This window comes from Scomber scombrus, chromosome 1 (genome assembly GCF_963691925.1).
Source record: "Scomber scombrus chromosome 1, fScoSco1.1, whole genome shotgun sequence".
NCBI classification, from domain to species: Eukaryota; Metazoa; Chordata; class Actinopteri; order Scombriformes; family Scombridae; genus Scomber; species Scomber scombrus.
The window spans coordinates 29,599,128-29,627,047 of NC_084970.1; the positions used below are offsets into that span (position 1 = coordinate 29,599,128).

The 27,920-nt window shown below is 41.3% G+C and overlaps 1 protein-coding gene across 5 annotated transcripts in view; it reads left to right on the top strand.

Moving 5' to 3' along the window:
* neo1a (neogenin 1a) overlaps positions 1–27,920 on the top strand; it is a 159,967-nt gene that overhangs the window by 47,523 nt on the left and 84,524 nt on the right. For all 5 annotated transcript variants that reach the window (XM_062418935.1, XM_062426282.1, XM_062432447.1 and 2 more), the window contains exon 2: positions 10,086–10,403. In XM_062418935.1, coding sequence (XP_062274919.1) covers positions 10,086–10,403 — 318 coding nt within the window. The remainder of the gene's footprint in view (positions 1–10,085; positions 10,404–27,920) is intronic.

Consider the following 27,920-nt stretch of genomic DNA (forward strand, 5'->3'; position numbering starts at 1 on the left):
TGTGAACACGCAGTGACTGGCTGCTCTTTTATCAGCAGCCTGCTAACGGCACCTCCTCGCCAACTACTTTGAAGCCCCAAACAACTCACTCTGAACAGAACAAAAAAGAGCAAAGGATGAGATGTCCTGAATCTACATGTGGCTTCTATGTGTGTGTTTTTCAAGAGAAGGAAAAAGCAGATTATGATTACTGTAGAGAAAGAAACTCATTTGTCAGGGCACAAACTGGAGAATATGATAAGACTTAACTGTGGGAGGTTCTTGTTTTTATTTTCACAGGTTAATAATTCTATCATTACTTTTATATTATAGTATTTGGCCAGTGTAATAAAAGTCTGTGAATGTTCAGGGGGAAAATTGAATCAGGGGGATTGTGACTCAGCTTTCTCGCTGTAATTAGCAGCATTTGCATGCAGATGCTTATCTTAACAAGGGGAGAAATTGAGATAGTTTGAAATGTTTTTGTGTCTGGGGCTGGTAATTGGCATCAAGCTTATCAGAAGCACATTGGCCACACTTGACCGCTCAAAGGAGCAAAAGACTGTGATCAACCGAATGGCTGGATGTGACCTCTAGCAGACTCGCCCAATGTGCGCTGCGCTTTCATCTCCCGCTCTTCATACCAAATGCTACACTTTGTTGTCAACACTCTGTGTGGGTTATTGTAGTGAACACAACCCTTCCCATTCTTTCTCTCATGATTAAAAAAAATAAATAAAAGTACCACAAAAAAAAAGACAAAATGACAGCAGTCAAGGACAAAACAGGCAAAGACCCAGACTTTGAAATCCAATGCTGATAAATTGCTGGGTGTTTGACTTTGCAAGGCATACTGGATTATATTGATTTTCTATTCTCTGTGTGTGTTTGTGTGTGTGAGTCAAAAGTGATGGCAGAAAAAAAACAGGGGGCAAGAGAAGGCAATATTGTGTTTCATTAAAAAATCTATAAGATATCTGCTTACAGCCACATGGTTTTCTTTAGTATCAGGGTTAGTGGGGACAAGGGTGGAGTCGGTGGGTGGCAAGATGAATGTTAGTTCTCTGTTTGAGATGACTATCATTGTTTGTTGTTCATGAAGAAAGGAAGAAAGGAGGAACTCGGCTCAATCTGCTCAGTATTTGGAGTGCTTCCTGGACATGTTTGCCCAATGCTTGTTGATTTTACGATTGTATTAGATATCTCGTCCTTACATGGCTGAGCAAAGTAAAAGGTTGTTAAAATCACAAGGTCTAGAGTGAATTTGGGCAGTATCTCTTGACTGATGCTGTAGAGACATTTATTTCTACTCTTCTTCAGCACAAAATTCAAGCTCAGTAATGTTGTGTGTTGTTTTACTGGCAGTTTTTAAAGTGCGCAGTTGTGTCTCAGCACCTTTATAGTTTGTAAGTCTCAGTTTTAAGGAGCATTCTGCTCAAAAAGGGCATATAATGGCATCTGCTGCCATAGTAAGGTTTTCTCCAACAAGCAGAAAAGGTTATCCCAGTTCTAAAACTGTGACATAAAGTGATGGTTTTAACCTTTAGTCTGACTGCTCTGTAGATACCCATTTAGCCTGAGTAACATGCTGTTTCTTGCTATTTTGCTTTCCAATTATTCACCATGAGGCAGTATTTTTTGATGTTCTGTTGCACTGTACCCTCGCCACATCTCTAAACCGGCTCTCACAGTGTGACCGTCTGCGTTGCTGTCGTCTCAGCGGGCCAATCCCTCATCGTGAGCCCGTGGGGAGGCTGATAAGAGGGGGGAATTCAAGCCTCAATCAGTGCTGGTTAATTATCACAACCAGGGGAGGTGAGAGAGGTTTCCCCGTCTACCCAATCCCTCCTGGATCTCTGTCTCCCTCTCAAACACACGCCCATCTGTTGAAAGCCTGCATTTCACATTCTTCCACTCTTATTTTTTTTCCTGCTTCGGTATCTACTTTTCTGTTTTGTGGGCTCAAATTGCTGAAATATACTAGCCGGTGTCATCTTTTCCTCCCACGGTGACACAATTTGATGGTCATCCCTTTGATTTATTCTTTTTTTTATGTATCCCTAGTTTGTTTGTTCATTTGTTGGATCCTTCTGGTGGGCAGCTTTTGTAACATGAATAGGATTTTGCTCATTTTATTTTACTCACAGTGTCCCATCCACTCATTAAATGGCAGGTTTGTCGGGTCAAACTGGACTTTTCTACAGAGGTATATTTGTTGACGGCATTGACAGCATTCTCAGAATCCATTTTTTATTTTGTGTATGTTACAATACACCTTGCTTTTAGTGAAATGTTATTATTGTTTACTCTTATTCAGAGCGTGACAGACTTATGGAGTATCGCTTTATGTTGCTGTGCAGTTTGATTGCATGTTAGAAAAAGTGACATTACCCTCGCTTAGCTCATCTATTTGAATTAATTGGCAGCTTCTCAAAAGTAGAAATGAAAAAATTCATGACTGAGAAGTTTTGATTATATCGTGTTTATATGCAATGGAGCCTGACCGGTATGTCGGCCATTATTATTGGCTGATATTGACCTATTACAGATATATCAGTATCGGCAAATATGTTATCCAATATGTGCCGATATTTATTTTTTATTTTTTTATTTCTATAGGCAGCATTATATGTAAATTTGATCCTTTTCTCAATTCAAGTTTATTATATGCATGTTTTTTAGTTGTTTTTTTATCCATAGATAATTATAATTGTTAAATTCCCAGTGAAGTGTACTGTCCCAATGCATTAATGTAATTTTATACAGTAGTAAGTAATAATAATAGTTTATTGTTAAACTGTAAATGATCATCCCTCCATTGCATATCTTTGTTTGATAACCACATTTGTGGAATCATTGCAAAGAAAATGTGTATTTATGTATATTTTCTGTATATATTATCAGCTAATATATCAATATTGGTATTTTGTTGACTCCTTAATATTGGTATGCAGTATCGGTTGGTCCCTAATGTGCACAGAGATGATGGAGGAATACAAATATGCATATTTCAGGAACACGGGTTCCAAAATGTAATGGTTGTAAACTGATGAAAAATTAATGCTACACTAATGAGTGCAAGGCATGAATCACATGGAAGGCTATTTACCTACTTTTCAGAGGAGCCGTTTGTCTGAGTGCCATTCAGCCCGCCTTGTGAACCGCATGCTGAACTGCACCACATTAAACAAAGGAATACATGAGTTAGACTGACTTAAGCTCAAGTGAGAAAAGTTGCACAATTCACCAAAAGCCAAACAATGCCTCTAATTGCAACCCCACAGACATGGCTTCTGACCTTTTTCATATACATAAACATTTGTTTTGGCCACATTTTATAGGTATAGTTTGGTGTCTTTAAAAGTTGAAAATCCAGTGTCAATTGGAGGATATTTGCCTTAACTAACACCTCATTTTACAACCCTTTCAGCAATCTTTATTTGATTAATTATTTAGTCAATGAAATGTATAAAACAGTGACAAAAGCCAAAAGAACTGGTGAAATGTTAATATTTTCACCCATCGATAGGTTTAACTGTGCAAGCTGGACTGTCCTTTGCTTGTTTTAAGTGAACCCTGTTAGGATTTCCCTTGGTGCACCAAGAGTCCTCTACAAGGTGGTCTTGGAGTGAGCTTGAACCCTTCACAGCAAAACAGGAAATGAGGGTCAGTGTGTGGTTTTTGGTAAAGTAAGATTAGCCACTCATTAAACACTGTTAAACTATTGCATGCCACCATTACTAAATGCAGAGCGCAGAGAGGTAACATAGATCTAGAATCAAATCCTTCAGCCAGAGTTTGGTCATGGTCATTTAAATGTGATATTTTGCCGGACTCCTGCACTCAAAGCATTTGCTAATCCTATTAACCAGCAAATCATTTGAGTAGGATCTCTTTCTTCATCTGATTAAAAAGAGACTGACGTTTGTATTAGAATGACATTTTCTGGCAGTATTCAGTGCGGCCAAAGCTGATGTCGTTGCAGTGACCCGGCCCCGCCTGTGACCCTGTCATGTTTTCACTGAGGCTCCAGAGTTTTACAATGGCAGCGAGCAGACAGGATGACAGAGAACTGTGAGCTGAAAAAATTGGATCCTTTCCTCCTTTTTAATCTGCCAGTTGAGCGGGTGCCAGGGTAGGACAGCCAGTGTGCGCTAGGCGGCCCAATCATTTTGTCCATCCCTTTACGGCTTGGCCTCTACCCCTCATTTCATCAACTGCTGTGGGGAGACGCTGAGAAGACCAGAATCAGTGGGTTGTGGCATCCCTGATCATAGCTACCTCCCTCCCTCAGGCTTGTTCGGCATTGTTCCTGGCATCAACTCTTAAAAGAACAGTTGAGCAACCAGACTGTTCCGTTGCAAATGGAAAAAAAAGAAGTGCATTCGTTTGCCATTGAACCTCTCTTTTTCTCCTGCCTTTTTCTTCCACCCTCTTGCCTTTTTTCTTGAGAGTGAAGACTGGCAGTTCTGAGGAATAATTTTAAAGGGATAAATGCCTTTCATAGAATTGAAAACACTAATCTGTCTTAATGAATCTGACCCTCTCTCCTTTCTTTTCTAACACCAGGTAGTGAAATGGGCCTATCCACTTAAATCTTTACTTTTTTGATTCAATTCAAGTGTGCCAATGTCAATTTTAAAAAATGAAAGGAAGTGAGCTTGCAGCTTTAGCTTGGAAACACTCTCTAATCGAATCCTTGAAGGGTGTCTGTGCTTGTCCTTTGATTAGAAAAGGAATGGACAGCTGCCTTTTCTCTTCTTATTTTTTCTTTTCAAATAGCTATATACCTCCAGAAAAGTAAGTAAGCTGCAGCTCCTCTCCCTTTCCCTTAAAGACACCCTGTCCTTCCACATTTGGTCTCAAGATCATTGTTATTTCCCAGAGGTGTTTGTAGAGATGGGAAGATGAAGGATTGTGCAGAGAAAGAAAGACGCGGAATGGAGGTGTAAAGATGAAAGAGAAGACGGGGAATGCGTGGGAGGTATACAGAGGAAAACCATTTCTATTATTGTCATTAAAGCGACTCTGACGCTGAGGGTGGAAGGACGAAGAGTGACGAGATGGAAAGAACAGTCTTTACCTGAGTGGAAGGTTGTGCTGTTAATGATTTTACACTCTCGGTTTGCCGTTTCCTTCTAAACGTCTTAAAGCTCAGAGATCCAGTGGCACCTTATAAGAGGAAACAGAGTGAAAATACTATTCCCATGTAATATATAAAAAGCAGACATTTATCTTTAGTATATTGCTCCTGAGCCTTTTAAATCTTAATTCCCAGTATCCAGCGCTTGTAAATGCTATCGAGTGTGTTTACTTTTAAGTGTGACCAGGATTTCCTCGCCCCCCCCCCCCCCCCCCCCCCCCCCCCCCCCCCAAAGTCCAAGCCACAGAAGGGTCTCTGTTGTTGAAAAAAAGGGACTGGTTTTGCGAGTGGTCTGCTCTGTCTCAAGAGCGGCTCAATAAGGAGCGTAGTCAATATGGCTGCTCTCAGGCGGTGGGTCAATAAGGGAGGAGGTTTCCTGCTGAGCCAAGGCTAGAATGGAAGAGAACAGGGGTCTTTGTGTGGAGAGCGGACCCTCACCCTCACTCTTCTTTTACTGCCTTTTCCTAGGATATTACACCTAACGTTGAGGGACCAACTGTGCGATCTCCTGCAGGACTTGTAAACTGTAGACACGTTGTTACTGAAACAGAAATTGATTCTCGCTGTAGAATACAGCTCACACAAGTGGGTTATTGGCAGCTTTCTTTATTTTTTTATGGGTTACTCAGGACGTGGCAGAGTGAGGGGACATCTTGGAAATGTGGCCTGTATTCCGCAAACACGAAACCAAATCGCACACACACACACACACACACACACACACACACACACACACACACACACACACACACACACACACACACACACACACACACACACACCTCACCTTGACAGTAAGTGCTGTTACGTCTGAAAAACATTCTTTCAACACGGGCTCGAGGTGGGAAATACAGCCTCTAGCTCCATGTCTCCATTCTGTCTCTCTCATCTGAGAGCGAGGGTCTGAGAGAGCGAGGCAGCATATCAGGGGCACCACCTTAAGCTGGGCTCCCAAACCTTTTATGACTGCTGAGCAAAGTGGATTTGGGACAGAGGTAACAGCCCATACTTATCAAGCAGACAACCTCATTTTCTAGCTTCTTGCTCTCCGCTCCCTCGTTCTCACTGGTCGCCCGTTGTGGTGGTTCCTATTTTTCAAAGACAAACGGGGGCTCCCACACTGCTGGGCCTGAATAGATTACACTTCCCCTCAGTGTAATGTGGTTTCTGACACCACTTTCCTTCTTTAACTCTGCTGCTGTGTTGTTAAAAGCCTGCAGTGTTTTGCCACCAAAAAAAAAAAAACCTACTATAAGAAACAGTTAAGGAAAAGTTCATTTTACCCTTGTACCGTATGTTGCCTTGTAAAAAACATATTATTGATGAACACATTACACTACAAGAATACAATCTTCTACACAATAGACAGAATTTGCTATTGTAAAAATTCACTCTGTCTTCTTCTTTTCATTATGTTCTATTTCAGCGAGGTTTGGTTAGATACTTCCCTGCCCTTTGATGATGTATGTGAACGTACGCTCTGTTGAATCTTCTGTCAATGAGCACTTCAGAATACATCAAAAGAATGCAGCTCGATCCGTAGGTGTTCGTTAGGATTTTTTTTTTTTTTTACCCAGGCCTGTAACTCTATTGTAAGTTTCCAAAAGCAAAACTTTTCTTTGGCTTTGACCTAAAACTTGAAGCTTGTCAGTAGTCGCTTACAGTGATCTTTTGTTTCCAGTCAAAAGCTACAGAAAATGATCCTTGTTCTTTGCTGAGATATTAGCCTCATCCTGCTTATTTAACCCGCCTGCTTATCATCCTCCCTCCATTACAGGAAAGACGGTTTGGGTTAGTTAACCTTAAAAATCTTAACTACAGTCACTGGATTTATGACTAAAACTAAACACAATGTTTTCTCCAGCTTTGACTTAGCTCACAGAAATTGCTTCTGATTGAAGTTAAGAAGCTTGCATTGATATTTGGGCTTTGTTGTTTTTCCTTTGGGACTCACTAAGTGTGTAAACACAGGGATGAAATTGAAATTGCAATGTTTGCGTCTCATGTATTATCCCACATTTTCTCCAAATAATTCGAGGGAGTTTAAAAGTAATGAAATCAATTTTATCTTGTATATATCGAAAGATTCCTGCACACTGTCTAGACCTTGTAACTAAGACCGTGTTCAGGAATGAATGTGTGAAGCTTTTGTTGTAGTTTCTAGTGTCTCTACCTTACAAACACTTCAAACACATGGAAATACAAAAATCTGGTTGACAAATTGCATAAAAAAACATTTATTTAGTCTGCATGTAGTGTGTGTCCAGCATTGATTATAGTGTCCCACCTTCCTGTGTTATTGGACTTTGGACTTTAGCCACCACCAGTGTCATTATTGTTTTGCTTCTTGTTGGTTTGTGGGTTTATCTGTCTACAGTTTGACTGGCAGCCTTAATAGAGTTTTTAGGGAAACGATTGTACGCAGAGATAGTGTGGATGTTGTGAGAAAGAAGGTGAGTGTGGTTGAGTTCATACCAGCTCCTCAGCCTGCCATCAACCCCCCCTAACACTACCCCCATATCCAGTCTCCTTTTCTATCCCCTGCCCCATTCTACCAAATGTGGATGTTGTGTCTGCAACTGAAAGCAGATGGTTCGCCATTTTGTCCAACAGCAGAGCCGTAGCTAAGCCCTCCCCTACCGCTCCTACGATGGGGATAAAAAGCTGCTAAAGGCGGCTGTTTTGCCTCTGATAGGATGCCGCAGGACCTTCAAGCCCATTCACTTTCCTCCTCAGATAGAGAGAGGCTGGAAAATAGCCAGGATTGGGTCTGAAAGCTCTGCCCAACCCACACACACTGTTCCAGCAGCTTAAAGCAGAGATGATTAAGCATGCCATGGTGCCTCTGGTCTGCAGGAGTGACGAATTTCCCCCCACTGCTACTCCACTCTGGTCTCCGTCCATCTGTCATGTACACCATCAGTAAAATACATTTTGCTGGTGTTGTCACATTCTGCCCAATATGTACACTAGGCTGCTCTGAATTTGCAATTTCCTGAAATCAGCTGCTTACTTGAGTCTAATTTAAAACAGCTCACTTACTGCTTAGAATTATAGCTGAAAATGTGTTGTGCTGGCACAGAACGGTATATATATTTTATTCCTTACTGCTGTTTATTTACTTGAATCCTGCATCCAGCTCTGCATGAATGGATATTCAAAGTAAAATATTGCATATTTGAGCAATTCTGCTGTCTGTACACCACCAGCAAACCTGTAATTTAGCCTTTTATTGTGTCTATTCTACAGCTGCACATAAATCAAATGTGAAAGTTGCCAGTTTTACTACTCAGTAAAAACGCTGCTGCAGTAGCCGTGAGAAGACATAAGTAATATCCAGTCAACAAAAAAGATATGTTTATATTTGGCCTCGATGTTATAGTCAGGCTGGCCAAGGTCTAACACTGGCTATTGAGACAGGATGAGGGCACTCCCACTCCTTCTTCTATTCTAGTCTTCTCCATTGGTGAATTAGTGTTGAAACAATTGCACAGCTTAATGTGAATGCTGTGTTGTCTTATGTCTATTCCCTAATGTGAAATTGGAAAATATCTATCCAACTCAGTCATATTCTGAAGCATTTTGCAGTGATTGTTTGTGCTTTGAAGAGAACTAAGTGCACAGAGGACAAGCAACCATATTGCCACCATAATGGACCACACATTACATTCCTTCCCTCTTTGGATCTCACACTAGGGACTTGGTGCCGCAAGGTAGAGAAATTATCTCCTGGTAGTTAAATAGCTGAACCATTGACACAGTAACTCTCTTTTTCTCTCCTTTTCTGTCTTCCTCTCCCTTCGTCTCTTTCTGCTCTCGCTCCCCCCTGGAGACGTGCCATTTCCTTGGAAGAGTGCAGGCATATTTTAAACTGCATTTAACATTCAGACACTTATTTCACTCCATTCGTTGCATTATTAAAATACCTTCATACCCCTTTAATTATTTTGCTAGCTCTCCTCCACCCCTGCAGAACTGATAATTGGTGTTATTTATCTAAACAATACCACTGTGTGACTCTTAGGGTGGGAGTGTTTGAATAATGGATGAGGACAAATGCAAAGCAATTGCACTTACTCTGACTTTGGCACTATCCATGTCAGTGCAATGTTACCATTCAAGCTCGAGGAAAGGAAATGGCAACTGCGTTCCAAAGTGTTTACTCCTTTGCTGCACTCTCTACTTATAATAAAGCAAGACGTGATATTAACTTGCCAGGGAGGCTAGACTGGGTTAAATTTGTCAGTTCCTCTAGTCCAATTCCAGTGGGGCTTGTGGTTTCATAATGAAAAGCCTTTTGGAGTCTCTGGGATAGACTGAGGCACAGTGGCTGAAAAGACAGAATGAACAAAAAGATGTTTTGCTTTCGGGAACATTTCTTTCAGTGTTTTGGGTCCTGTAGAATCCTTTCATTTCAGCCGTCAGCATATTTTGTGTGACTTATAAAATTTGCCATTGAAGTCAATGACGTCTTAGAAGATTTGATTTCGCAGTCACTTGTCATGTGGTTGAACTAAAAAAGCAGTTAGTACTCTCCATGTACTCTAGAGGGCATTTTTGAATCCTTGTCTGCAGAGTAAATGCAAAAATAAATGTTTAAAGTAATTAGTACTGATCTGTTTGACACTTGGGCACAGTGTTGTGTTCAGTAATACATCACAGCAGGTAATAATAAAGCATTTTAGGTGGCGGTGTTTGCAGCAAGCATCAGATTTACGCCTACAGTTATATTCCACGGGTGTGAAGTGTGCACATGCTGGTTTCACAATTAAGTGAATGAGATCAACATTGGCATCAGCTGCCAGTGTCCATGCACAATAATTAAGCAACATCAACCAGAATTGTATGTGTGTCATTGCTCATTGCAGCTCAAGCCTACATGAAAGTGTAATTAAAGCATTAAATATTGTCTTTGTAGAGAATCCAACTAAGATTCCTCCGTTCTCTCTTTTTGCCCCTCTAGCGCCAGCAGCGCAGCCCTTCAGCCCCTTCTGGTTCACAGTGGAACCCCAAGAGACACTGGCCATCCGGGGCAACTCGGCGCTGCTCAACTGCTCGACCCACAGCGATGCAGCCACACGCGTAGAGTGGAAGAAAGACGGCACCTTCATGAGCCTGGTTTCAGACGAGAGACGACGCATACTTCCCGACGGTTCGTTGTTCTTCACCCACGTGGTGCACTCCAAGCACAACAAGCCTGACGAGGGCACCTACCAGTGCGTTGCCACCATTGACAACTTGGGGTCCATTTCTAGTCGCACAGCACGCCTCTCTGTAGCAGGTAAGGGCTTCAAGGTTTATCAACTAGTGACCTAGTGATAGCTTTTGGAATATCCTACATGTTACCATGGTTGCAATACTGTACAGCTCTGGGTAAATTGTTTTGACTATTCAATAGTTGGACCTTTTCAGACTGTGGGAGGAGTTGAGATGAGTGACTTTGAAAATTTTGCATGCACACCAGCAAGGGGTTTACACACCATGGCACACCTGCACAGGTGTTCTCAGTTGTTTATGGCTGAAAGGACCTCCCCTGTGTGTGTGTTGGTGTGTGTGCGTACAGTACACGTACGACTGACAGGTGTAAACGTGTGTGTGAATGTGACCTCACTAAACTCCCAGGATAGCTCTTCTCAACTTTAACTTTAAAACAGGTCTAATCAGTTAGAATAATTCAATGCTTGTGTGAAAGAAGTTTATAATACAAAATGAGAAATACACATTTTCATGTAAAATACTTACTGTACATTTTAAATAACACAGAGATTAAACAGCATTTAATGAGCAACCAAGCTTTGTTACATATTCAGATGGAACTCCTTCAGACAGTTTATCATTAGTTGTTTCTTAAAAATCAAGGAAAGTAGAAAAGGGGTTCTCTCCTGTATTATTTGTCCTTGAATTGCTTTGCCATTTCTACTTTCTCTGAAATAAATTCCTTCACCTTGCTGAAGCCTGAATACATTGCCCTACTGGATAAATGCTCGAAAAATGGTCTGTTGGGTTTTTTTTTTTTTTTTCATTTCTAGTCCTACAATGTGACCTTGTTCACTTTGGGAACAGCGAGTGATGTGGGATTATTAGGTGTTTTGAGTGAAGTCGTGCCCCGAAATTGTATTTGCAGCTGGAGGAGCCACAGAATGCGTTTACTGTTTGCTTGCTCCTCAGCACTGCTCTGGTAGATTTAAAGACGCTCAAGAGAGGCCTCTTGTTGACAATAGGATAGTACAGTGTAAGCTTCTCTGATACTGGAGTACCAGTGTGAAGTTGCTGTCTGACTGTGATTCTGTTTCTTCTAAAAGGCTTCTTGAACTACAAGTTAATGAGGCAGTATATTAGCAGTGGAGAGATTGAGAAGATGTTTCCTTCTTCACTCAAAGAATTCAGTTTTCTAACTGCATGTGTAATGTGAATATCTCAGACGCTACTTGTCTGTACAAATCTTAGAAGAATATTCAGTTAACTTTTGTCATAGTGCTTTAGTGTTTAACACAGTACAGTGATTGGCCAACTGATAGTTTGGAGTTCCTAGCTGTGATATCTTAGACATCAGTGATTCACATTTGAATCTCCTTTTATGACCGCAGGCTTACATTTAAGCAACGTAAACATTTTATTTAATATAAGGCTAGAATTTAAGGCCAAACATTTAACATTTGTAAGACCCTGGAGATGCATTTTGTAGAAGCTGTCTTACTTACTGCTGATCCAGCAGCAATAAGAGCAGTATGTGCCTGATCTGCCAAACAAGTAATGCACTTAAAATTGTATTAACACACGCATTAGCCTTTTTCAGCCTTTCTACAAATTATCTTAATGTTGATGTGACAGTAGAAAATTAGTCTGTGGCCCACACACACACACACACACACACACACACACACACACACACACACACACACACACACACACACACACACACACACACACACACACACACACACACACACACACACACACACTCTAACTCTCTCTCTCTCTCTCTCTCTGTGTCTCTCTCTCTCTCTCCCTCCCTCTCTTCCTAACTGTACCAATTCTCCTGACCTTAATCAAAAACAGATTCACTCTAAAGAAAACAGATACCTAGAACAGGAATTTCCGTGTTTTTATTAGTGTGTGTGTGAAATCAGTAAATTCCAGTGTGCATGCATATGAGCATGCATCTTCAGGTCTTTTCAACCATAGCTGGACAGTACTGCAGTCAGTCAATCTCAGTGCTTCATCATCATTTTGTCACTGCAGCTGCATTGACATATAATGCAGAGGAGACTTATTTAGTTCCTCAAGATGAGTTCTGCTATCAGGCAGCCTTGCTACCAGCAGGATCTACCTGGGTCAACCATGATGGGATGTTAGATACAATCAATTTCTACTTGAAGAGGGGAGCAGGTGAAATGTGTCAGCTATTATAGGCAGAGAAGCAGACGCACACACGCGCGACACACACTCTTCACATGGAAATTTATAGACGTAGAAGCTGCAGCCGTTGTGCACATACATGCACGCACAAGTTCAGAACACATTAAGCTATTGCATTTATGGTTTTACTTGCACACACACATACTCAGCCACTGATCTATCTCCAGCTGGCTGGCAGGTGGCCAATAAAAAGGTTAATTGCAGTGTAGAGAGAGCAGGCCATTAGGCCGCCATCACACCCGAGAACGATAGTGCAGGCGGGGGCAGAGTGGGCGTGACCTCTCGGATGTAATGATGGAATGAGTCACGGATGGCTAACATGGCAGGGAGCATATCTGACAAATATCGGGGTAATATCTGGGATTGATTGTCAGGAGACGTGCCGCTCATTCTTCTCAAGGAACCCCCCCCCCCCCACACACACACACACACACCACCAGTATCACAGTTATCACCATCATCGTCACGCCGCACTGCTCTTTAGTTTCACGTCTCTGCTACCCCAAGCTCCTGCTGTCTTCAGGGTTAGCGTTAGGGTCATGTGGTTATGAGGATGTCCACATGAGTTCAAGATTCAGTGACAGGATTGCTGTAAACACCTACTTGTATGGTAAACGGTAAATACACTGAATCTATACAGCGTCTTATCGACCCCTCGAAGCGCTTTACAATACATGCCAAAATTCACTCATTCACACACACACACACACACAGAGGCTGCTATGCCAACCTGCTCATCAGGAGTGATACAGCGCTTCAATCCAAAGCAACCCACACAATGTGTCTATGCTCACCCATTAACACACACTCACACACTGATGGCACAGACATCGGGAGCAATTTGGGGTTCAGTATCGCGCCCAAGGACACTTCGATATTTGGACTGGAGGAGCCGGGGATCAAACCACTGACCTGATTAGTTCTACCTCCTGAGCCAAAGTCGCCCACTCGTATGTTTGATCTGATTACTGTATGCATTACATCTAGTATTGTGGGTGTTAACACCATAGGATATGTTGAAATAGATCAGATAATAGACAAGAGAAAAAACAAATAGTCACATTACATATTTCCAGTTAATTGTTGCTAAATGCTAGTTTGATTATTCTTTGTCATTCAGTCACTACAATCTGATAAGTGGTGACACACATCTGTGTTTATTTTTGATATACTATTATTTAATTGATTACTTGGCAAAAATAATTGATTAAATGAATTTATGATAGAGTAATCCATCGTGAAAGTAAAATTATTAACACAGTCAAATGTCCAATTTCTCAGTAAAGAATGATTTCTGGAATATTTGCCTTCCCATTACTATGCAGCCTTGATGCAGCCAGCCTTGAAGCCACATCGTGTGCATGGTAACTACTCTCCGCCTTGTGTTTCCTCTTTGCTCTTGCTTTGTCATCCAGTCTGCCTCTGTGTGTTTTAGCCTCTGTGTGCACAGTCAGATACTGTGGAAACACATGTAGACTTGGAGAAGAAAAGAAGAAGGGGGAGGGTGGCCTAGTGGGGCACAATCTTATGTATTCAGTTTGAGTCTCTGCGAAAGAAAAGGAGGGGGGGGAGAGAAATTATAGGGCAGAGAGAGCGAGTGAGCGGTATACAGCGGTGATAGCCAGGACACAGAGCGAGACGCGAGTAATGAGAAATCCCATCTTAACTGTCTGCTGTTCTCCCACACAGCCGTCCCTCCTCCCACTGGCATGCTTTGAACTCAGAATTGCTTGAAGTGAGCCCCACCTCATCGCCGCTTAAAAGGGAAACCCCCAAATGAGAAAACAGGGAATTAATTTTGTCCTCTCTCTTTCACGATCTTGCTATCTTTGTTTTGTTTCATTCCTGACCCATCCATATACATGAGACGTTTCTCCACTCAAATATATCAGCTTTTTGTTTTAGCTTTTTCTTTGTGTCTGTCCTTTTCAGTCCTTTCCTATGTTATTCTCTCTCTCCCTCTCTCACCTATAGGCTACTGTGGCATATAAAGATAAGTAAAGCCATTTTTATTTATTTTTTTACTTTGATATCACGTTACACTGAAATCTAATTTCTGCCTCCCCACAGAAGTAGAAATTATAAGATGAACACCAACACTCTTCATGTGTCATGTGTGTCGCATCATATTTAAGCATGCTCATCCTTTGATACAGTCGGACGCCCTTTGAAGGATTTAGGGGTGTCGGCAGATTCTTTAATCCCTTTTTTGATGTATTTTAATCTTTTTTTTTGGGGGGGGGGGGGCGTTGCACCCCCAAGGACATGACAGCTTCAAAATGTGCAAAAAGGGATGCTTGCGTCACTATTGAACAGACAGCCCTTTGTGTTTTTGTTGAAGATACTTTGTGGGACATACAATCAATTAATTAATTTGGCATCTTTACTTATTGTAAATACATAAATGTCAGCCGTGGTTTAGCAATGTAGCAAAAATAGATGTCAAGCAAACGTAGACAAAGAAATTCTTGTGGGATGAAGTGTTATAATGGTCCAAATGCACAAAGCTTTCAATTGTTAACACATTTTCTTTTGATTCTTTTGTATATGTGGCTGTGACAGTAAGACTACACATACATATAACCGATAGACTGTATATTAAAATCCATGTAGCGAGGTGTGATGTTGCCCATTGCTTTATTTTGGAGCCCAGAGTTAGAGTTACTAGAGTTACTGCTTACGGTTGGCGCCAACTTTTCCATTTGGAGCCACAACCTTCCAAATAAGGAGTGCAGGATGTTGCCTTTCACAATCTGGAAACACGAGCTGCTACCTCAGACTGAAGCTAACACTAGCATACTGGGAATACTGAGCGGTGCACACTTGGGCTAACATTAATTACTTAAGCTAAATTGTGCTAACAAGGCAGGTATCATAATCAAGTAAAATTAAACATACTGAACTATTGAGACAATAGTCCGACTCAGGTTCGAGTCCCAGATTCGGAGAGAGCAGCAGGTGAGCCAGCTGTCAATCACAGCTGTCAATCAATACTGACACAACAAACATCAAAGCTACTCTAATTCTTCAAATTTTATTAACAATGCAGTCATTCCAAAATGACCAACAGCACACTTATAAGAGTGCCTAAATTTAGTGATTGAGATCATAATGACTCACTGAAAAAAAACTATTGACTTGGTATTTCTAGAGAGGAGTTGACACTTTTTGGATGGGAGTCAATTGGAGTCAGCATCTAGTGGCTGTCAGGGGTATTGCTGTGATAGTTTTCACTTGGAACTAACACACTAGTCAAATACTTTAATTAAGTGACTCAGATGTACTAGGTGCAATAGATTCTACACATTCTTCATCTTGTGTCGGGAACGTGTAAGTGAAACACAACATACATTTTGTAGGTTGCAGTTTGTATTGTCATTATATTAATGTTTTATCAACCACATGTCATCAAGGTGTCTGTTATGTCTGTATGTTCTCCTGGTATCTCAGGTTAGAGGTAGTTACCTAACTTAGATTTTATTTAACACAAGCAAACAAGTAAACTGAAAGAGTAAAAAGTGGCTTGCTGTCTCAAGATTCCTTCATTAGTCAATTAGAGTTGGTTATTCATAATAAGTTGTTTTACATACACTTAAGCGACCTTGTTATTGTCCGCTTTCTGCAAGCTTTCTGTTAACAAGAAACCTGGTTGTCCTTATCAGGTTCAGAATTAATTATAATTACGGGCAATCCAGCTGTGGAAACCTGATTTCTTGGGCTTGTGCACAGTCCCATAATAAAGACTCATGACATTTATTCATGGGAATATAATGTAGTGGCAGCAGTGCAGCGAAACGAAAAAAGATCATTAGTTGTGTCTTTGCATCCTCAATAATTCAATCTGAAGTCCAACACAAAGTGGAATGAAAATAATTCAAGTAAATAAAGTGTCTTTTTCACAGCTGAACAGCAGAATGTAAAATTCAGACATTTGTAAAAGGAAAGTGTGCGATCCTTCACAACAGAGAGACTTTTGTGTAATTGTGCTGTTGGATCAAAATTCTCCAACCAAAACACAAGATAGGCTATAAATCTCTTTTAGTTTCTGCCTCATTTTCGCTGCAGTGATGTCTTAACACAAGTTAACGGAATGCAACACTGACTTTCATTAAACATCAAATCAGCCATTCTTGGTCAATAAAAGCAGTGGGGAGTGGGCGAGACGTGATTATTTTTTTGACAAATTGCGTGCAAATGTTGGCTTCAGTGTAATTAAGTCATTGGTGTGCTTATACATTTACTGCCTTCTCTCACATCTCTTAACAGCCTGTTTTATTCTTGTGTTCACTTTACAATAGGAGCACGCACACACACGTATATACACATATACACATACACACAAAACCAAGAGCAAACAAAAAACTATTATCACAAAGGCTGATCTGCTTCTTCAGACACAGAGATACAGCCCAATCAGATGATGTCCAACCACTCACATACACTTGTTCTTGGTGAGCTGGGGCAGACTGAGCCTCTCTCTGAGCTCTATGCATTCATCCTACTCAGCTTCTTTCTTTTTCCCCCCCAAACTACTACTGCTTCTCTTTCATTTTTCACTCTTTCTCCTTCTTTTGCACTTTCTCCTCACTTTCATTGAATCAACCTCCTGTCCATTCTTCTTACCTTCTTTACTAGCTCTCTCAGCCCTCCATTTTCTCTTTATTATCCTCTCTACACCTCTCTACTGCTCCAACACACCCACTGGTGCACACACACACTCTTGCACTCGCCCATTTTGCAGTTCCACAGTGGCTGCACCCAAGTCATAAAGCGCCAAAATGGCAAACAAACAGTAATAAATCTCAAAAACAACAAAAAAAACATCTCCCTCATTCTCCCAGGAACCTCTAGAAAGAAGCATATCAACAGTTTCATTGTTTCCCTCTTGAAGATTTTTTTCTTTTGTCACTGGGTGTGTGCATGAAAGTCTTAATGTCACCACCAAGCAGACTACATTTGAGAAGGAAACGGCGTCACTTATCATTTAATGTAGGTTGGCACCCCTAACACATGTGGCTTAAGAAAGAAAGCTCCCTGCACTTTAATCTGAAAAGCACCTGTCGTATGTTGTAGTGTGAACAAGAAAAACATGTTGAAGACATATGAAAACCATGTCATACTGTATGTATGCTCTGACATGGTTCGATGCTGTGTTTGTGTAATATTCAGAAGAAAGCTTAATGCCATAGACACAATACATGTCTGTATTTATGTTGTCTGACATGCTCATAAGCATGAAATAACGATTTGATCAACTATCTCAGTGCAGCATCGCAGGAATAATTGGTCGACTTGATTACACATCCTGTTCATGTACTGTGAACAAATCTCTACATTGTACTTGTTGAGTTGTCTTGACAGCAGAAACAGCAAAGGACAACTTTTAGATTTGCGATATAAGAGCAGGAGGCTGATACTAAGTGAAGTAACCAAGTTATCTGACCTGTTTATGACCAAACATTGGCTGTAATAGACATTTTCATTGTTTTCCAATTATGACCTATGACCTAAAATGCTAAGACATTTTTTTCAAAGTGTAAACAACATCTTAGATTCATGAACCTTTGCCTTAGCCAAGCCCATGTCAGTTTGCACATGTCCAGGTGCTGGCGGTTCCCCCTTATGACCAATTATGTACTGCCTTGCTGTTGAGTGTTGGGATCGTTGCCATGACGAATTACTCTGACCCGGAAGCAGGGTCAGGGTCACTTTGCTGTTCCATTACCCTGATTTCCATCTGTCTCCACGTGAGGAGGAATGGAAAGGCTGTAGATAAAGTAGAGGGGAGAGAGACTTTTGCAACCCTGTGCTGCTAAAGTGCATTAATCATACATTGAGCTGAAAAATGAAATCATTCAGCTTCCCTTGGAGCAGAAGTAATGAAAAAAGAAAAACGAAAAGACGCTGTTATAGAAAAGAAAAACTGAACATTTGAGCTGTTATAGTAAGCTGCAGAAGAGACAGCGAATCAGGTTTCTCTCACACAGCGGCTGAGGAAATATGATGTGGGAAATCTCGGTTGAGGATGGAGCTGTAGGGAAAAGCCATGTTTTTTTCTCTCTCTTGAGGACGTCGGCGGTAGAGAACAGTGTCGGCAGGAAGTCTGTTGGGCTGAAGGTGGATGACAGCCTCCATTTTACGTGTATTCACTGACTGATTAAGTCCTCTGGGTTGGTGGAGAGGCTGATGGAGACAGCCCTATCTCTGCTCTCCAGACACCTCAGTGCCTGGTGTGTGTGCGTGGGAATGTACGCCCAGGCATTTAATTGTCTGTGTACGTCTCTGGATTTCTTCTGCTGTATGTGACATGTCATCTTCCAACGTGAGCTTTATTCTGATTGTAAATTAAAGGTACAATACACAGTTGTTTGTACACAGTTTAACTACTTCAACACAAGATGTTAGCTTTGAGATTTATGTCTTTATTGGAGTCTAATATTGCTTCTTTTTACCCAGAAACCTGCTGTTTAACATGGGATATGAAATATGATTGTTATGTTTCAATATCTTAGAAAATGGGCCCTGTAATGTTGTTTTTACACCAGAGACTCAACATGATGATGGCAGTGTAGATGATGTTTGTAACTTTAATGCATTTCGAGCAAACCATGTTCACCCAATTACACTTTTATTCAAGTTGTATCTTGGTGTGCAACAGGATATTAGAGGGTAGTGGAGTAATGTATGTGCTGGACAACATTACAGCTTTACCTACTGTATTATCATCAGTTTACACATTGGACAGGAAATATAATGATTCCCCAGTAAAGGTGCACTATGTAAGGTTTAGCCAGAAGTTTATTTCATGAATGTGAAGAAAAAACCTTTTTGAAGTCTTGTCAAAGATGTCTCTGTATTGTGTAGCAGAGATATCTACTGAAGTTAGCATGCTAAGGAGCTACACCTAGCCCCTCCTGTCTCATAATACCACTTTGCACTTCAAAGACGATAGTGAGTCATTGTAGTCCAACATGAAAGGAAGAAGAAGTAAGCTTGACACGAGTGTCACTTAATTATGTTTTAATATTTTTTACATGCAAGAAAATAGCCATTTAGATTCCCACTATGCTAGTTGGGTGAGACAGCCGGTCATCTCAGCTGCATGATCCGATGAACTGATCTGTCCAGTACTCTGGCTCTAATGTCTCTGTAGCATTTTGATATCTTGACGATGCCATAGAAAAGATTCACTGTAAGTTTTACGCTATATTCAGTGTTCATTCTGTGAAAGTGGTGGTGTGTGGAGATACGCTATGGTGATACGCTGCCCCCTATTTGTTTGTTGTTGTTACAGGTAGCCACATTTTACATAGTGCACTTTTAACACTGTTGCATGTGGTACAAACCTCTTCAATGTGTTACTGTGCCAGATTATGTGCTTCTGCTCAGAGAGAGTTTGAAAATCATCCAGATACCAGGGGACATTTGCTTCACTACAATGAAGCTGCATTTAGAATTTCAAATTAAAGTGTGCTGTCCAATTGAACTCAGACCATTTTCAGCACTTTGCTTCGGCTACTGCAATTACTGTGTTCTAATGAGAGTGATAATTGACTGCTGCAGTCAGCAGATGAAAATAAACTCTTTGTGCATAATGACTTACCCAACTCATGCTCCTCTGTGTTTTTGATTACACTGTTAGCCATCCTGTACCCCAGCCCCCATTACCTAAACGTCTGTACACAACTCTACATAGTTCATATCCCAGTATGTGTGAGGCATCTGCACATCAGTGATGATTCTTCACTGCTCAAGGCTTTCCAAACAACCTCAAAGATTACCCTTAAATGTTCTCATTTTCTCTGTGGACCCAAAGGAAAGAATCATGGCGTCAAGGATAATTTGGCTGCTAGCATGACATGTTAATTAGCTCGAATGTTTTGTCTTTTATAGATGCCTTGCTACCATCTACTCTAAATTATATACTTGTACGCGAGTAGCGTAATTATGAGCTATCATACATTTTTGAATTGGCCCCCAACAGCTACAGTTGTATGGAGATATACTTCAAAAATATGTCAAAGCCTCCTGAGACTAAACTTGACACACTCCCCAGATTTCACTAAACTGGTGCCGTAAATTAAGAATGTTTCAAATGGGTTGTAATCTCGTTAAATACCACATCAAAAGATATCCATTACAACAGCCAAGTGGAATAAACAAGCCAGACTTAATATGTTAAGATTAAGCCTGTATGGTATTGAACAGATTTTACTTAGAAATGAATCTTCAAAATTAAAACCAGTGAACACATGTATCATCTGCAGCTTGCATTACTTTAAAATCAGCATCCGTTAATTGGCCGCAGTGGATGCTGAGAAATGACAGTGTTTCTCGGAAGAATAAAACATTTCTGCAAAGCATTCTCCAAGAAAACGTTCCACCTTAACAAACGTCAGACTACAAAAAAGACCCTTTTTTTTCTTTTCCACAAGACAAGGTTTATTAGTCAGTCTTACCCCGAGGTTAGAAGGAGTATGTTCTCCTTATGTAGACATCTCAGGGTGGATGTGCAGGGCAAAGTTCACAGTTAAGTTAAAAAATAGCTTCTTTGTGCAGACAGTTTTACTACCTGGGGAGAGCCTCATTCACAGCTCTGAAAAGTTTTTGCAGCGGACAATCCATCACTTCTCTAAATCTGCATAAAAAAGAGGCCAGACTGCACTTGAGAGCATTTTGTTTATCCTCCCTTCCCTCATTGACATTCACTGTCCATGTCTCCGTCTCTGCGGTTGTACAGATAGAGATACCTACACTGTTACGGACCAGTGTGCTCATCCGCATCGCCCCTTTCATCTCCCAATGCCCGTCCGAGTGAGCATGTATGAGGCAGTTTTGGGTTTTCATATTCAATCGTGCCCATGTTTCAAAGCTAAATTTGGCTTCATAGGCTTTTTGAACCCTGAAAGAGAGTTGACGCTCCCCCCCTTTTTTTTTTTTCATTTGATGGCTCCCTATGCCGCTGGGAGATCTTTTCAAACGCACCTCTGTATTCATCAGACACACGGGGGTGGGGAGAAAAAGTGAGACTGAGTGAGGGAAAGTTTTTATTCCTGATTGATACGGTCCAGCTGGCCTTGAGGTTTGATATTCAGGACCACTTGTCTTGACACCTGTTCTTTGAAAGAATTTTACATTTTGAATAGCTCCAGCAAAAATCATTCCGATATCTCATGAGCCCCTTTGCCCTTAAGTCCTTCTTTTTTTGGCTGCTTTCCCATAACTCTGTCACTAGATTATAATAAGGATGTCCTATTTTATCAGATATCCTTTGAACGATGGTCTGTTTTTATGAGTAAAATGTGTGAATGCAGGGTGACAGAAAAGGGATTTGATTTTGTTACTCTAGATGTAAATAAAATATGTTTGAAATGCATATTTAACTCTGCTCGGCTTGTGCTGAGGATGCAGAAATATGGCGTAACCGTGAGTGTTCCATTGCATATTCTGCACTGCAAGAACGCCTCGCCTTGGGCACAGATGGAGTGTACTGAAGAAACCAAAAGTGCGAAGAGCTCAGTTGGTGAGCATCTTGGTTTCTTATGCTTCAGAGACCAACATTATTTATGGACCGAGTAGTTTTTTGCACCATCTGAGCAGGTTTCCATAAGCATTAATGGTATTATGATGACAGTGGAGGGGTGGGGCTCGCTCTGAAAGGGCCACGCTCAAGGTGCACGCTCAAGGTGCGAGAGGTGACACCTCAAAAAGCATTTCCCTGTGCTTCTACTCAGTTCATATCCCATACTCTCTCTTCCAGCTGACTGAATTTCGCTCTCTCTGAAAAGGTTTTTGTGCTGGTGAGTAACAGTGGTTCCTTTCTTGTTTCCTATTTCCCTTAATTATGGTGGATTCACTGATAGTTTTTCTTCAGTGACAAGTAAAAGCAGTTTTATCCTAAAAACGTCCCCGCTTTGCTTGACATTCCTTAATGAAAAGTACATTTGCATTTATTTTGTGTCTTTCAACCAAAGCAAGATGGTCGAAATTCCTCGGCGCTCAGTGTCGATCAAAACTAAAATGAATGGGGTGAAAAGGGGTTTTTGAGAGTGCGGGATGGATGCGTGGTGCTTGCCAAGTAAGTGCGTTCTGTAGAGGAACAGGGATGAAAATAAAAGCCCGGGAATGAATGAATGGGCCACCGTACGTGTTCTTCATCTGGAATAAAGACTGTTCGGGGAGCTGCCGAAGCCTGTTCAGGCCTGCTTGAACACAGATTCTCTGTTATTGTGCAGGAGCATGACATGTGTGATGCAGGCAAGACTTGTGAGAGCACGAGCAAAGTGTGAAAAAGACAGGTGTGATAAACAAGGAAGATGGAAAGCAAGAAAGCTATCTGTCGTTTCAATGAGCAATTCAACTATGCCGGGAATGCAAAGATGCTATGAAAGTGGTCATGAGTGTTTATGTGTGCGTATTTGGATCCTCCTTTGACTGAGCTGCCCTGAACTCTGTGTGTAATGGCCCTGGGGGGTGTTCAGACTTCTCCTCTCCCCACCATGCAGAGCCTTCACAGCTTTTTGATTGGTGGAGGCAAGCTGTGGAGGTGTCAAATTCAGGGTTTGTGTGTGCATATGAGTGCACACATGCACACGCACACACACACACGATATCAGGGCGGTTTAAAGGCGTTTGAGTCACTGAGTTGAGTCTGATGAGGCTTGATTGATGATTAGAAAAAAATAAAGGCTTGCAGTGTTGGAGTAGAGGCTCCCTGCTGTTAGTGTTGATGTGTGGTATTATGGAATTGCCTTTTGTACAACTGACTGCATCCTGCTTTTGAGTGTGATGCTCTGTGTGTGTGTGTGTGTGTGTGTGTGTGTGTGTGTGTGTATGTGTGTGCGTGCACGCGCATTCTTCCTCGCTGTAGAATAATATGAGCTCCAAGGTCAGTGATAAGTATCTCCCCTATTGTTTATTCTCACATACACACACCCACACACACCCACACACACACACACACACACACACAATAAGAAGAGACAAAACGGCAATAAAACAGCATGACTTTATTCCCCACACTGCTTTTATTCCCCTTTCTACCTCACAGTTCAGCTTTCTTGCACCTCAGTGTTGCTTTTTAACACTCCAGTCTCAATTCCTGGTACATTTTTTCAGTCCGGGAACATAAAGCAAGCTTTTATACCGCTATTGCATCAAAGCATTTGTCTTTGATGTGAGGGGTATTAAATCTTCCTCTTGGCAAGGGGATTTTGTTTTGGATTGTGCAACCTTGCGCTTAAAGGAGAGAAATGTGCTTACCAATGTGCCTCCCATGTAGCCATGTCATATTACCAGTTAAACATGGATTATACAAGCTCAGACAAACACGCGCTGTCCTTTTTAGATGTGTCATTTTAAATGCTGGTCAACTCAATGCGCAGGAACACAAATACTCACACACAATTAACACTCATCATAGAGGTTGATTTGGTCCTGTTCAGGCATTCTGGATAGCATCTGCTCCATTTGAAGGCAATGCACTGCAGATGGATTGGACTAATTGCCAGTGCCACACTGTCAGACTGTCCAGGTGTTGTAGGGATATGTTGCATTCTTTTCCATTTAGAGCCGAGTGATAGATTAGATTGCCTTCATTGTCGTCCTCACTATTCTTGATGTGATCATTTCAGTAACTCCTTGCTTTGTTTTAACTGTTTTAAACAGCCATTCACGCAAAGTTGCCCTTGGTAAATGTATTCATTTCATATTTTTAATTTGAATTATCCACAGTAAATAAACAATCTACCTATTAGTGGTGCATAAGCGTTTGCCTCAGATGGATAAATGCTGCACACTGGATGATGAAATACAAATGTTGCCCTCCTGCAGCCTATTCAGCATGTACAGTATGTTTTCACAATACTTGATGTCTGTGTTTGCCGCCATTTGTTTATTCCGTATTATACAAGGCATCTGCATCTTACCAGGCATGGTTAATGAACTTTGAAAATGCGTTATGTTTTATATCTACATAGAGAGATTGGTCGTCTCATCGTGTCAGATCCCCAGCTGAAATATGAGTGGACCTGCTCAGCCTGTTATTGAGGCTCACTGGAGCATCCCAGAAAGATGTTTACATCAGTGTGGAAAAGAAAAATAAATTCAACTGGATTTCTGATCTTTTAGCTTTTAAGAGGCACAAACAATCAGCTCTCTCCTCATTTATAATATAAATTTGTATGGGAAGCTTGGGCTTATATTTATATAATAGGCTCTACATGAATGCTGGCTTTCCGGATATAAAAAAATTGTATATATGTTTTTCATCTCTCCACTCTTTTCCTTTTCTTAAATTGACTTTCAGCACCACAGACTTGATCAAATGCCAACTATCTCTCACTCATCTGTCCAAGTATATTTTCTGCTCACTCCATTAAACGTAAATCTGTCACCATTATGTTGAGTGTAGAGCGTTCACATTCCTTTAAAGATGCTGGATTAAAAAGCTCAAGTCAAAAGTTCAGACACTGATTTTTTGTTTTTCTTTAGATCCTAAAAACATGTATTGTATATACACAGAATATTTTTGTCTGGAATTCCCAATGAGAGATGTTGTATCTGTATAGTTAGGAGGGAGGGATAGAGGACTGTTAACTGACGTTAATTTGCCACCCCATCACACCCTTCGACGGAGTAAATTGATGATGAATGCCCCTGGCCATGTTGAATGACATCACCACCCTTCAGCTGTGCATTCAGAGACATCTGCTGCTCCCAAGCTGCCAGTCGCCTACACATGTATACATATTCAGCAAATACATTCATGCAAATATGGGAATAGTTCATACTTGGTCTTGTGTTAAGTAACAGTGGTTTACATAGAATCCAATCCGTCTCAGGATAGACTGCCAGCAGCCATTCTGCCTGCCTTTGTATCTGCAAGAGTGCAGCTTACACTTTAAAAGACAATTCACTTTTAATGACAGAGTCAAGCTGGTGCTTTTGTTTGCATGGTTGACTGCCATTGCTTCAACATTGTTTCTGTGGCACTGCTCATTACCAACAAAACACAAAACATGCTGATATTCTCCAGATAGCAGCTGCAGATACTTAAAGGGGCAATATACGACATTCAGCCCTCTAGATGTCAGCAAACAACTATTTGCCGTATAAATATATATTGTAATAGCATCCTGAGCAGAGAATGGAGTCACATTCCCTCTGTGTGTAATGTACCTCTGTGGTCTTTATTTTGATACCCATATCAAGCATGTGAGCATGCATGTTCCCCTCAGCTCCCTGCATCTGTTTTCAACATGGCGGCTGCATCACAAACTTTCTCACATTTCAGCTAAAAAGTACATTAAAATATGTTTCTGAAAATATTTGAGGTGAGAAATAGTTACAAAATCTTGATCCATATTTGATCTTCACTGCCTAGTTTGACGGATCGATCTGAGTGTCATAAGCGGTGTGTTCAGATGCTGCTTTCTTTTTCTTATTTCCATCTATATAGAGTAAATGACACACATTTGTTTTGGTCTGAGATGCTAGTGTGACATCTAGTGGGGCTGAATATTGTATAATGCACTTTTTAACTGTGATGTGTGGGAAAATGTCTACATATACATGGAAACAATCCTCTGTAGACACAGCTCTACCTTGGCCTCATTGGGGTATAATTTGAAGTGCACACCCACACACAATTTTAAAGATAACAACTAAACTATGCTGAAGAATCAGACTGCTGGATGGTATTATATAGTGTTTGATACACTTTAACATTTAGCTCTCATGAATTTACTCAGCAGACCACAGTTCCGTGAAAAATACAGCTTGCTCTTTTATCATTGTGCTATCTCCTCAATTTCTCTATCACACATTCTCTTGATAAACTATAAGTCAGGCATTAAAAAAAAAAAAAGTACAAATATGTTGGTGTGCTATGGTCTTGTTTTTGAATATTAAGGGTAGTTTTCAAAGTGATGGTTTTTCTTTGAAGATGATTTTCCCCTCCTTTCAGCCTGGACTTGGATAGATCTTATACATATCAACGCTTTCCAGAACCCCTTCTCTCCCCTCTTTGCCTGTTACTCCATCACTTCTGCTGAGAAAGATGCTCCATTTTCCTCTGGCCCCAGCCTCCATCCATCTCTTTTCCCCCCTGCTAGCTGCTCTTGTAGGACTGGAGCATAAGCAGAGCAACACGGCTGCCGATAGCATCTACAGATGTGCCGCCAACATCCCTCAGATAAGAACCAGCAGCAGCATGCCCCTCTCCAGCAAACAATAGAAGCTCCCACTGAAATGTGTGGTGGGAAGATGAAGAGGAAAAAGGAATGGGTGGAGACTGAATGAATGCGACGTGAAGAGTAATGCAGGGAGTACAGCACAGTGGCAGGGAAGAGGCGGTAAAACTGGAAGGAAGAGGTGGATGGTGGGAGGCAGAGTGAAGGAGAGAGAGGTGAACGTGGAGAGGTTATCCCCTCAGCTCGTATCTTTGTGTCCATCAACAGCAGGACAGGGGTGTGTTTGGCTCTTTTATCTGGATGGCCGGTTGAGTTGGAGGAGGGTGGAGGGGGCCCTTCATTCTAGTGGAGGGGGGGCGTTGCTCGGGGGCCTCGAGGAAACAAGCACTTGACGAAAGATGTGAGGACGGGCCAACGATAGCTGCTCTTCGTGGCACCTGTGTTGGATTTGATTGACAACTCTTTTATAACCCCACGGGTGACTCCTCTGACATTGAAGGCTGCTCTGTTGAGCTTCTTTCTGCATCCTCTCTTAACTCTCACCTCCTCATCTTCCTCCTCCCCTCCTTTCTTTGATAAGGCAGCGAGGGAATGGGAGGAGGTGAGACAGAAAGAGCAAAGGGATGTGCGGTCGTAGTGCAAGCACATTTATCTGTACTCGCGTAATGGGAGCAACCGCTGCCACGGTCTCCCATGGCAACGACTTCTGCGGAAGGTTAGCCTCAAAATGGGCCAAGAATGAGCTAAATTCCCAGTGATAGAATAAGACACCTTTAAGATCATTAGGGGCCCTAATGCAATCAGTATTGTTCAGTTACAACTCAGATTACCTATAATGAAAAAGGTTTATTGTCCCCTAGATACTGTGGGGCGTTAGCTTGCCTTGGAGGTCTAACTGTGAGCAGGTGAACACATGTGGGAAGCAGACGAGACGTGGGGATACCCTGGAACGAGAGATTAAGCGCTTACATGCTGACTCCCAAACTGAGGATCATAGTAAACCTTAGAGACCAACAATGAAACACAGTCACATCCTCCAGCCTCCTCTCAAGTACAAGTGTTAAGAATATGTTCATAGAAACAAATAAGGCGATTAATTGACAAGTTGAACAGTAGAAAACAGGCAAAAAACAAACTAGTAACTTTTCAAGCAAAGAAGCATAACCTGACTACAGCCTCTAAAATGT